Source organism: Aulostomus chinensis, chromosome 8 (assembly GCF_037954235.1).
Source record: "Aulostomus chinensis isolate RoL2024-O1b breed Wild chromosome 8, RoL_Achi_v1.0, whole genome shotgun sequence".
NCBI lineage: Eukaryota > Metazoa > Chordata > Actinopteri > Syngnathiformes > Aulostomidae > Aulostomus > Aulostomus chinensis.
The window spans coordinates 21542112-21554765 of NC_141327.1; the positions used below are offsets into that span (position 1 = coordinate 21542112).

The 12654-nt window shown below is 41.9% G+C and overlaps 1 protein-coding gene across 4 annotated transcripts in view; it reads right to left on the reverse strand.

The window, feature by feature from the left end:
- tbck (TBC1 domain containing kinase) overlaps positions 1-12654 on the reverse strand; it is a 35655-nt gene that overhangs the window by 21542 nt on the left and 1459 nt on the right. For 3 of the 4 annotated variants that reach the window (XM_086211659.1, XM_086211660.1, XM_086211662.1), the window contains exons 5-22: positions 12533-12606; positions 11824-11965; positions 11634-11694; positions 11215-11276; positions 10386-10447; positions 9893-10041; positions 8689-8827; positions 8509-8608; positions 7664-7713; positions 7424-7583; positions 7133-7231; positions 6358-6420; positions 6149-6275; positions 5913-5963; positions 5745-5828; positions 4690-4775; positions 2894-2930; positions 428-589 (exon numbers count right to left, since the gene is read on the reverse strand). In XM_086211659.1, coding sequence (XP_086067785.1) covers positions 428-589; positions 2894-2930; positions 4690-4775; positions 5745-5828; positions 5913-5963; positions 6149-6275; positions 6358-6420; positions 7133-7231; positions 7424-7583; positions 7664-7713; positions 8509-8608; positions 8689-8827; positions 9893-10041; positions 10386-10447; positions 11215-11276; positions 11634-11694; positions 11824-11965; positions 12533-12606 — 1708 coding nt within the window. The remainder of the gene's footprint in view (positions 1-427; positions 590-2893; positions 2931-4689; positions 4776-5744; positions 5829-5912; positions 5964-6148; positions 6276-6357; positions 6421-7132; positions 7232-7423; positions 7584-7663; positions 7714-8508; positions 8609-8688; positions 8828-9892; positions 10042-10385; positions 10448-11214; positions 11277-11633; positions 11695-11823; positions 11966-12532; positions 12607-12654) is intronic. The other variant, XM_086211661.1, reaches the window with a different exon arrangement.

A 12654-nucleotide genomic window follows, 5' to 3' on the forward strand; every position in this document is an offset into this window, starting at 1 on the left:
GCTTATCCATGCTAACACTGAGGTGATGCTAGGGTGGGGCGAGGAGCATACATCCACGTTAACCAGGGGCGGCTGGTACACCATGGGGCGAGTTGTCATGTTGTATTTCATTTTCTTCCTCAGTCTCCTAAAACTGGTTAAATGACAACTTCATTTTCTTTCTTCAAGATAGGAAGCTCTGCTGCTCATCTTACATGCAGCACACTGAAATCTACTGGGATTAACAAGAACACCGCTGACTTAAAAGACTTAAATATTCAATATCACCTCTCCTTCAACCTACTAATGTAATGTGTAATTTTCAGACAAGTCCCAAAACTGCATGCTCACTGTGAAGAGCTATGGGGAGAGAATAAAGCTGTAGTGGGAACAGATTGACTTAAAGATTGATTGAAGATTATTATTGAATATCAGCTTAAATTCTCACCTGGCAAGTCAGAGAACAGCAGGATGCACTCATTGAAGCCATTAGCCAAGAGCCGATCCCTGAGCTGCTGCAATATGGCCACACCGATACAGAAGGGAAAGGATGAGTTACCCAGCAGCAGCGTGTCCCACAGGTGGAAGATCTTGTGCAGTGGAAACACATCTGTGACACAGGTACACAAGACAACAAAAGGAGGACTTTAAAAAAACTGAGGACTGAGGAGAAGAAGACAAACATCTCAGATGGAAGGGGAGGGGGCCAACAGGACAATCGCGTGACACACGGAATGTGCAGTTTGAATGTAATGAGAATGATTTGCATTTATTTAATGTTGTTCCACTGCTCTAAACTAGGAAGCTACTACGGAAAAACGAGCATGGTTAAGGTTGCCTGGGGGGATATTTGATGCGGAGGAGGAAGCTGGGAAAATGTGTTTAGGTGGGTGTCGTAGAAAAATGACACATGGATGATCAGGCAGCTGAGGCGCTTTAGAGTAAGGAACCTGCGAGTTATTTCAGGATAAACAGGACCACATCCATTTCGGTTATTTTTTCAATCATTACCTTCTGTAGTCTGAAATTAAATGTTTTTCTCCCTCTTGAGATTTATGCATGAGAAGCAGAACTGTCCACCTGTTTACTGTTGGGGTGGGTGATTGGAGATGTGTGTGGGCGGACTGTGACTGGTGAGAGAATGCATCCGATGATCTGCAGCACATTAGCAGTCACCTGAGCAGAGTGGAGCATGTGAGTGACAGCCAGCATGTCTGTGTGTGTGTGTGTGTGTGTGTGTGTGTGTGTGTGTGTGTGTGTGTGTGTTTGTGAATGGACAATGACCCTCCAACCTTGTCTCATATTGGATTGGGGACATTAGCAGTCAGAGGGGCACACCTTCTGAATACTGGACTTACACACTGCCTCAGGGGCGGAGGGATAAGGGGTAAAAGGGTCACGCCTCACACTAGCCACCCCAGAAGTAATATGTGAGTGTGTGTACAAAGTTTTCCTTATGTTATGAGGACATACATCTATTTGCACAGTCACACTGTGGGGAGTCGTTCATCTTTTTCTGAGACAAAAAGCAAATTCCTCCTTGACGTAATCATCATTAGGGTGAAAACTTGTTTGAGTGCAAGTTTCCAGGGGATGACTGTAAGTCAAATCAAGACACAACTGTGTGTGCGTGTATGTGTGTGAAATAAAAAAACACAATTCAGAAAAATCAATAGACACAATTAATGTAAATCACCGGTTATGATTAGTACTTAACATATCACAGTGATGGGTGACACCTGCTAATATGCTCCAATTGAGCTCCAGCTGCAAAGACAAAAGTGAAATACTGCCATCAACTGACAAACTACATCCTGAGATCAGGCGTGAAAATGGAACCTTTGTGTTCATACGAGTGAGCAGACGGATGTGGGATGCATTCATGATGATTCTTTGTACAAGTACTGTTGTGTAGATGTGTCGATGACAATTCCTTTTCTTTTTTTTTTGGCAAAGCTATGCAGAAGTTATAAACTAAATGCCTCACAGCTGTCAAAGAATACAAGACCATGCAGCTGATACAGAAGCCAAAGGTCTCCCCAGGAACTTTGATTATTTTCTCAGTTACATCTTTACGTCTTTGACGATAGTTTCACTATGTTGGTTTTCTCATTTTGTGACAAATCTGTTTTTGCATCAATGTCTATCATCAAACATTCCCACAGTGAGCAGCTCTTAAAAATCCTGATTAAAAAAGCTCCCCTGTTCTACCACTGAGACACTCTTTGTCTACGTCCAAACCAACATCTCACAGCCAAATATTTAGGGTGTTTTACTCAACTCAAGAGTAAAAAGTTTCATCAGCCAGAAGTATGACAGAGGACGTCCATCCATCCATTTTCTCTAACCACTTATCTGTTAATGGTTGTGAGGGGGTGGAGCCTATCCCAGCTGACATTGGGTGAGAGGCGGGGTTCACCCTGGGCAGATCGCCAGTCCTGATCAGGAGCAATTAGGTACTCAGTAACTTGCTCAAGGATACTGGGACAGGGTTACCAGGGGAAGTGAAGATCAAACCAGCGAAACGAAAAGACGTATGAAATAGTTCATATTTTTGTCAAAATAGTTGTGATGTGTTCGTCTGTTAGTTGGCTTTCTGACTTTTTCCCACATGGAGGAGAAACATTCCTTTGAGTGGTTTTCTAAAAAATGTATTCAGATAAATACGGAAAAGCACAGATACATTAAGAAGTGCTTGTGTGACGTAGTGGTTCAGTCCTCTTCCTTTTGAACTTGTATTCATTAGCAGCTGGAATAATAAAGGTCATCCAAAAAAGAAAACCAACAGGAGACCCTGACCTTTGAAATCTCTTTCATTGATATTCTAGAAGAGTCGGACAAATACGCCCTGGAGCTTTGAGATTCTACTGCCACATCATATTCACATCACGTGTAAAAAAGAAAATCTACTTACGTGTAAACATAGTCAGGAACCAGGGAATCGCGTAAAGCTGTGTGGTAAGAAAAGAAGAGAAATCATCTCTGAGAAAATGTCGCAGTTATCTGCGGTTTTCAAATGTGAGTGGAAATAAAGAGCTAAGAGCTACAGAGGGACTCGCTTTCTCACAAGAGATTTTTGCAGGATTCATCCCTGCACATTTCCACGATGCAGACGAAGCGATAAAGAGCAAACTGATGAGTTTGATTATTAGCCAAAGGGGAGAGAAAGAACAATGACTCTCATTACAGCAAATTTGGAATCCCTGCTTTTCTCCTCTCAATTCCTTCGGGGAAATGCATAAAAATGAAATTAATGCACACACAAATACACACCATCCACCATTAACCACCTGCTCTAACACCTGCCAATAGCCTCTAGAATATTCTTCATGGTTTTGCAGCCAAGTGCGCAGAAACACAGGAGGTTATCTCAGCCAGCTAATTGACGGCTAATTGCTCCAGAGCTGCCTGGTGACTGTTCGTTGGACTTATTTCGTGCTCGGCAGTGATGAGCAGGGTTGAAACACCGCGCTCCGAATGTCAGCCTTGATTTCTGCAGCTCGGCAGCAGGACTGCGAGTCCAGCCAGATTGGATTAGTGGTGGTGTAAATGACAGACCCAGGAGGGGAGACGTGAAGGCTTTACTTGTACGGCACAACATCTCAAAAGAACACTTGTTTTTGTTGTTGTTGTTGTTGTTTTTGCATTTCTTGTGCAAGATTTGTCTCTTTGTAAGAGCTGTTTCAAGCTGGCTGCGCTTCAGTTTGCGTCGACAGTAAATCAAGTCCATTTCTTACTGCGATGACATTTGGTCTTTTAGAGCTGATGGATGTCTTGCCTGAGTAGAACAACAGTTGAGAGTGCTCTATGAAGTTCACAGAGGAAAGGGGATTTAAGGTCTGTAATGACTAATTACTTGGATTGACAACACGCATGAAAGCTGTATCAACAAAGCTGGTTCTTGCTCTAACAAAGAAAACAGGCAAAAGTCCCATTTGGAAGGCAAGTGCAGGCTGGTAGTACTGTGAGAGGTACTCCCCAATTCTGCTTCAACAATGAGTAAGATATTGGAGGAAAAAAACGTTCAAGACCTTTTTTTATTTATTTACTTTTTTTAAAAAAGCACCAACAAGCACAGGCAGTGGTTGTTAACATGTTGATGCATCAGTCGTTGCTGTCTTCCCCCCAAGACACTTGAAACCACAACAAACAATCACAGTTTCATGCTTCACTAGCGGACACTTTAGAAAAGGAGCTGCGGCATCAGATAGTGGCTGCAAAAGGGGAAAAGGAGGATTAAATCCCTGACTCCTCCATGATAAAGACCCCATTTTTCACTGGGTAATATCCCAGAGGCCGGTCCACAGGTGACATCCATTCATCAGCACACTAACTGAAACCCTAGAGAGACAGCGCAGACTTTAACCTTGTCACTGTCTGAGCCGTGCTGTTAAGAGGAAAATGAAGGGGGAGAAGAGGTGGCACAGACTAAGAGAAATAAGGTGAGCCTAGCAAAGGACAGTCATTAAGAGAGCCTGGCAGAGATTAGTCACTGTATAAATCATAACCAGCAGACAATAGGGAGGACTTGACCCTGGCCACAAATTCTGGAAAGGAGGATGTGGAAGGAACAATGTCAGCAATAATAAGAAGTTATACATGGTGATGGTCATTTTCTTCCACCTTCCAAAGTCACAACTTATACAAAAAAGAGAAGAAAACAAATGCTTTTATTCTAACATGTCCTCGACTGATGTCTCTTGCACTTACATCTGGGATGAAGCCGATCTCATTGAGGTGGTTGCTTAGTTCTGGGTCATGGAAGGCAATCATTTGGGAGAACACAGTCAAGTACTCTGAAACACACACACACACACAAAAAAGAGAATCTAAGGTGTACTTTCTTTAGAGAGCATCACTACAAATGTGTGGTGTTTCTCAACATCTGGGCCTCACCCCATTAGAGGGCACTCACAGCCCATCCATGGGCTACAGCACAAAAGACATTAATATACAGTATTCAGAAAATCTGGCAGAAACTACATGTATATCAACTAAAGAGCTGTGAGCAGACACAAACATGAGCCAGCTCTCTAGGGTATCTAACAGGGAAAGGAAATTATAATGGCCACATTCCCTACAGAGTTCAAGAGACAGACAGACACAGACAGACAGACTACTTTATTATTAAGAGGTGCCCATGGCAGATGTTTATCAGTCTCTTGGGAACTGTTGTGACATTTCTCTGCAGGTCTTTGCTTTTTCATTTGTTTTTCTAACTCCAAATGATATGGCTGAGATGCAAAATCCATTAAGAGACTGAAATTAGTGTTCCCTGCTAAGAAGCAACACGGAGCCAGAGTGTAATCAATATTGAGTTGGCGGCCTGATGCTCTGTTCCAGATGATGGTAATTTGTTTCTGAACTGACCATTTTGGATTTTTAAACCTTTAACCCGTAGCATCTTTCAGCTTACAGTAGTAGTTGACCACACTGACAGAGGAAAGGTGAAACAATGCTGGCTCTCATTGAAAAATCCCATCCTGCACACTGAAGGCATATCGAGGTCTTAAAGCTTTTCAGGTCACATTTGGAGTGGATCCCATCAACTTTTAAAGAAAGTGTAATACATAGAGATGGCGTTTCTCAACATATATGACTCACCATTCCAGGTTGCAAAATCCCTTCTAAGTATGGAAGAGATTGAAAAAAATATCTGAAAAACGCATATAATTAAAAATATCAAACTTCCGCATGATGAAATCTGATTACAAAACAACCCAGTGAAGCAGGATAACAACACGTCTTTTTCCTGCTCGTCTCACCTTGAATAACATGAGAGTTGTCCTTCAGGAAAAAGTTGTACAGGTATTTTGGGATGAAGGCAGACATGCAGGCATACGCCAGAGCTGTGGAGAGAACGGAACGTAAGGATGAGAGCAAACTAAATATACTCATCAGCAGTAACTGACACATTAACTTCACTTTCTTACCTTCGTTGTTAAAATTCAAATAAAGAAATGGGGCACAAAGTGAATCCAAGCCTGAAATGAAGAAAGCAAGACAACTGTTGTGAAATCAGGTGAGACAGCACTTCATTTTACCTCTGACAGAGAGATCAGGAGCTCATGAGATGGAACGCAAGCTCCACCTAGTGACCACTGTCTGATATTACAAGGAGAGAAAGCAAAAGATGGGGTGTGTGTGTTGGGGGGGAGGGTTGACTGACCCTGCCAGTAGACCAGGTCAGGGTGGGAGACCACCCAGGCTTTCAAAACACGCCTGAACTTGACGTGGCCCTGAGGAGATGACAGCAGCTCATCGTACTGGTGGCAGCGAGGGATGTCCACCTCGATCTGAAGAAACACAATAAACACGCGACAACAACGCCGCTCAATCTTGCGCTGTTCATTTGTCATTTTTAAGAAGTTGTGTTACCTGCCGGTCAGTTGGTATGGGAGTATCCTTATCAATTCTTTCATACTTGGCTTGAATGTCTCCCTGTAGAAGAAAAAAGTTACATCAAGAAATGTTTACTTGATACAAAAGTCCTAGGAAAACATGGAAACTTTTGGGATTTTTACAAACTCGTTCCAGTGGTATAATGAGTAATTTTAGGCCTTTTCAATGAAAAGCAGAAAGTCCCATGTTTCAGTTGATTCAGAGCACTGATTATTATACTATGTGAGTTATTATTAACACGTCTCACTATTACTATAAAACACAGCAGACGACACAGTGAGATGAGCTCATCAAATGTTTGCTCGATGATCATTTTGCACATTTGAACACTGATTAAAACATAAAACGTCAGTGGGGCTGTTGTTTTTTTTTTGTTTGTTTGTTTTTATTTTATTGTACAGAGCCATTTTAGACCAAAAGTTTTCGTCTACTGGTTTTGTTCCTGCTCCACGTAAAAGGTACCAGAAGTTTGTTTACTCCATTCTGAGAGAGTGCCTGCATCTATCCTCCAGTCTTAGACGATACAGATCAGCCCCGGAGCTTGTCCTCCAGTCAACACTATGTTTTTCTATTTGTTGCTGCACTGGGATTGATTTTGAAGAGTGATGAATGTTTGGCCCCAGGAGGCTGTTTTTCAATCATTGTTGAGAGAAAAAGTGAAAACACGTATGACGTAGAAAGTCAAAGCCTCCGGTTAAATAATTTAACGATTTCTAAATATGCGTACGTTAGCAAACTATTGCTAATTTACCTCAATACCGAGCAGAGCAGCCCACGCCAGTCCTCGGACGAGAGGAGGAATGTCCACTCGGGCTTCTTTCCACACCAAGTTCTTCTTGTAAGGATAGGCCTGAAAACACAGCAGTAGCACTGAGGCTCTATGAGTCAGCTTCAATGTAGCAGTGGCACATTTAAACATCAAATGAATGCAATTCATTTGGACCTGCAATAAGCGCCAGCCTCTAGGAGGGACATGCTCATGTGCGTAGCATTCCTTATGTGTATTTTTATGTGAATTTATGAATACACATGGAGCCCAGACCTTGAGCAGCCTGTCAAAGAGGATGATACGGATGAGTTGGTACTCAGTGTCTCGCTCGCGGATGATGAGTGGCAACGTGACGGTGGCCGACAGCTCGTTGCTGCTGTTGGAATGTGGCAGAGTTGACTGTCTGAGAGAAGGAGGAATAAAGGAAATATGGCTTTACTCAGGCATAAAATAAATGACAAGGTGATGTAAAAAAAAAATCGTGACGTGGGAGAGTGTAGGAGGACTGCTTACTCGTCCTCCAGCAGAGGGTAATAAGCTTCTCCGGCTACATCCTTCAGTCTCTGGAAGAGGCAAAGAGAAGCTCACCTTGAAAGTGTAACGTGTGTATTTACAGTCATGCATGGTTTAAATCCAGCAGCTACTCAGCAAAAATCTCCTAAAATAATACAGTGAATTCAAATTTTAACCCAAATCAATGTCACCATTCTGGAAAAACTCTGAATTATTTGGGCGGGTTATCATTCTACATTTTTTTCTGATAACAATAATTTGCTAATATGATCAATACCAATTTCTTCTTGTACCAATTCAAATCCCTTTCAACAAAATGAGAATAATATTACGCAATAACTTACATGAGTGGAGTTCTGTGTCATTTTCATATACTCAAGAACAGTCGTGAGACTGAAAATACAAACCAATATACTGGACCAAAATGTGGTTCAACTTTACTTGTCTGTTTCAACTCTGAAGTTTTATGTTTCGAGCTGCTTAGAACTCAAAGGAGATTTACAACATTAAAAAAACGAATAAAAATTTAGGAGATTTGCTCCTTAGCTATTGAACTATGGTATTGAATGACAAGAATCTTTCAATCCTGTCAGTGCCATAAATATTTATAAGCATAAAGACTTGGATGAAAATGTCTGGAATTGCTTAGATTGTCTATCCAGAAAACATCTCTGGACCGCAGCTTTTGCTTTATTCCCATAAATCTTTCCAAAGGTTTGAAGAGGATTCAGGTTTGATAAATAGATTCAATACTTCATCTTTATTGAAAAACCTCTGACCACTACCCACTATAAAATAATAAAGAAACACAATATCGTCCAGAACTTCTTTGTTTGTCGTCTTACATTTCGGAGTTGACACAGCGAAAGTGTCACCGTTGTGTCGTCAAGCAGGAAACTCCGATCCCTGCCTTGGCCAAAGGACTCGCCGTCCTCCAGGACAAAACTGGTCAACAGGAACAGAGAGATACGTGTGCGTACCAAGCAAAACTAGCAAGAATCTCAGAGTCGGAGTGTGTAATTTACTTGGGCAACGTGCAGATTGGAGGTTTGGACTGTATGATCTCCTTATTGGTCAGCTCCTTCTCCAGGTCTCCCCCTGCCAGACACCATAAATGGTAGACCTCGTCTATGGCTCGCTCTGACAGGCAGTCGTCGTCGTCGTCTAGGATCACACACACACAGACAGCAGTGAGCACCGTCACGTATCTGTCAAGGAACTGCTTTCAAGAGAGTGAAGAAATGCCGTGATGTGACAACGAAAGCAGGAAAGACGAGTGCCACCTTCACGTGGATAGACAGAACTTTAGTCTGATAACAAGAAAACTCCACAGGGCAACTTAGCACCTGTCAGAGGTATCCGGCGGATGTAGCATCCTCATCATCATACCATTCGAGAATGGATTAGTGTAGACCAACCTGGGAGTTTGGGTGGTCTTGGGCTCCCTCCCATAAAAGGCTAATGGACTCTAATGGATTATGAGGACTTATTTGTTCAAAGTGAAGAGTACTGCATCCTTCTCATCTGGCTGTGTGATGATCCTTCATGTCCATTTTATGTCGCAACCACCGTTTTAAATTCATATAGAAGTTTCACATTTCATGAACACAGTGTTTATAATGTAGAACAAAACATGTAAGCAAATTTTAACTACAGATCTCATTTGAGGCATTTAACCAACCTGTTTCTTTTTTTTTAATTTAGATGTGCGTCTGTGTGTGTGTGTGTGTGGGGGGGGGGGGGTACGGTGGTGCAGTGGTTAGCAGTGGACTGTAGGTGTTGCTGTGAGTGTGGATGGTTGTCTGTCTATATGTGTTGGCCCTGTGATGGACTGTCGACCCGTCCAGGGTGAACCCCACCTCTCACCCGAAAGCCGCTGGGATAGGCTCCAGCCCCCCCGCAAACCTTAACAGGATAAGCGGAAGAAAATGGATGGATAGATGGATGGATGGATGGATGTACGGATGGATAGAAGTGAGGGAAACAGACAATTGAATATTTCAAATTAACTGCCTAATTTTAGAACCATAAAATGTGAGAGCACTGGAAATCCATCAAGGCAAGTCAGAGATGCGAAAAGTTTTGTAACAATCAAACTTCCAATTTGGCTGAAATGACAGGGATCAAGCTTGGATCATATTGAAGTCGTGTAAAGTTTCAAAGAATCTGCGATTACAAATGCGGCCTTAAGAACCAATGGTATAAACCCCATATGTAGTTGAAGCTGACCTTTGCAAAGGTCACTGATGTCCTCTGGGAGCTCCAGATGTGCACAGCGCAGAGAGGAAGAGAAGAGACTAACAGGCATCTGGAAGGGAGTATAGAGGCAAGAGACCCCATTAAACACGGGGTCTCTGAGCAGCTCTGCAGGGGTCAGCCTGGAGGACAGGACACACACACACACACACACACACACACACACACACACACTTCATGGTCATGAATAATACCAGACAATAATCTGCTTTTGATTTATTATTTGGCAATGTACAAAAATCAATACATGCACCAATACAAAGTAATGTTGCTCACTCAAATCTGGGTTCAAAAGATAAAACAATTACATAAAAGAAAAATATTAAAAGGATCAACCAATAAACCACATCTGTTTACTTAAGCATCATCTCTCGTTGTTTTTTTTGGATCTTGGAATGTGACTACTTCATAACCTGCATCAATCGATGTCCTCCGACAGGATATGATATCCCTCAGTATTATTTACCTTCTGACTGGAAGAAAGGTCAGGCATTTCCTTAATAACTCCAGAACATTCTCAGGCAGCTCCTGTGAAGAACAACAACAACCTTTATTAGCAAATGGCTACACAGACCCACCCCCTTTCATATTTTTAACAATCCCACATAAGAGACCTGACCCTATTTTAACAAAACTTTGAGTGACTGATGCAGTTGAAAGACAAATTAAAAAGATTAAATGGTGCACCAGTGGACGGTTTAGTGAGTCCATACCAATGACCACTAATGCATCCATCCATCCATTTTCTTCCACTTATCCTGTTAAGGGTCATGGGGGGGCTGGAGCCTATCTCAGCAGCCTTTGGGCGAGAGGCGGGGTTCACCCTGGACAGGTCACCAGTCCATCACAGGACCAACACATAGAGACAGACAACCATTCACACTCACAGTCACACCTACAGTCAATTTAGAGTATCAATCAGCCTCGTCCCCTCTTGATGTCTTTGGACTGTGGGAGGAAGCTGGAGTACCAGAGAGAACCCACACAGGAACAGGGAGAACATGGAGACTCCACACAGAAAGATCCTGTGCTGGAGCCGGGATTCAAACCCAGAACCTTCTTGCTGTGAGGCCACAGTGCTAACCACTGCACCACCGTGCCACCCCATTAAATCATCTGTATCAAAAAATATCAAGTTCCTTATACAATGCTAATGTACTAAGTTTAAAATTATTTGTTAAATTAAAGGAATTATACAACAACTTCCTGAGATGAAGCATAAAAGCAATCATATGGATACAAATTATTTTATTGACAGAAACTTGGCAATCAATGATGCTAATGCTAAAGTCAACCTTAATCGTATCCAGGCAACCATGTTCTTCAGCAAGGACCGTGACGATGTCGTCCATGCAACCTGAGAAAGATGAGATAGGATAAGATAATCCTTTATTAGGCCCAAGAATTGGGACATTTACAGTGTTGCAGCTGTAAAAGTGGATAGTTAAGTTTGAAACACCCATAAATACACAGTAATAAATCTGTACACAAACAGTTTCAAAGGGGGAAAGAGATTAAAAAAGATAAGATACAAAAAAACCTCTATATATATATATTTTTTTATTTTTTTTTTCCAGAGTGGTTTTAAGTATTCTAAGTGTTCAGTTCTGCAGAGGCGTGTAAATAGCACACATGTTTGTTGATATTATTTGTGCATACTGCAGAAGTTTTAGAATTGCAAAGGTGTAAAGACAGTTAGACTCCTTTAACCTACCCAAGGTTAGAATGAATTTCAACCTTTCACTGATGTTGATGCTCTGCAGCAGCCGTCGACCCTGAGAGGGATTCAGGACATTATTAAGCTGAAAATAAACTATAAATCATGACATCACAATTTACAATATTTTGTGTAATCCCTCTAAAGATATACATGACACAACAACAGGTTTGTGAAAGAATCTTACAGCACATAATTCAAAGAGCAAAACCCCGAGTGACCAGACGTCAGTTTTGGGCCCTGACGGTAATGGGGCCTCATCATGGGAGGGGTCACTGGGGTGAAAGGAGCCCTGGGCAATCACCTCTGGAGCAAGGTATGATGGGTACCTGAGGTCATGATCACACAGCAAATGATCACATACTCTCACTTAGTGGGAAAATAAAGACATCATCTTTCATTCACTGGTGAACCTTGTGTTTTGTAAATATTGATTGTGAAGTGAGAAATGATCGTACTCTAAAAAGGACTCCATGTAAAGCAATGATATTGTTAACATGTGTCATAAAAGGCGTTTGAATGTTGTAGTTATTACATTTTTTTCATCCAGATGTTTCATTGAATATCACAAGCATGGTTCCTCTTTTCAATCAGCTAGAGGATATTACACAGACAGACTTGCTAGAACACAAACGCTTTTGGACTGGGATGAAAGTCTAGAGATCTGTTACAGTCCTGAACCACGAAGCTATTTTGGATGTCACCCAACCTGGTTCTACGAAGAGGGAGTGGCTGGCTAGTATACTTCAGTGTTAAGGTCACTTGCCTGTTTTATGATTTGTCTAACAGCAAACAGATAAGAGTGACCCTGAAGAGACGGCTCCCCATTTTGAAATATTCTAGAGCAGCAACAGTGGATCTTTCGCTGATGGATGAATGAGGAGAAAGAGACTTACCCAATGGGAAAGTCAACATCGGCGCCATGATCAGTCATGTGATAAAGGCCAAACTTAGCCAGCTTCACTTTCCCCTACAAAGAGAAATCCTGCTTAGTGTGAATTTTGACAATTGTCTCTCA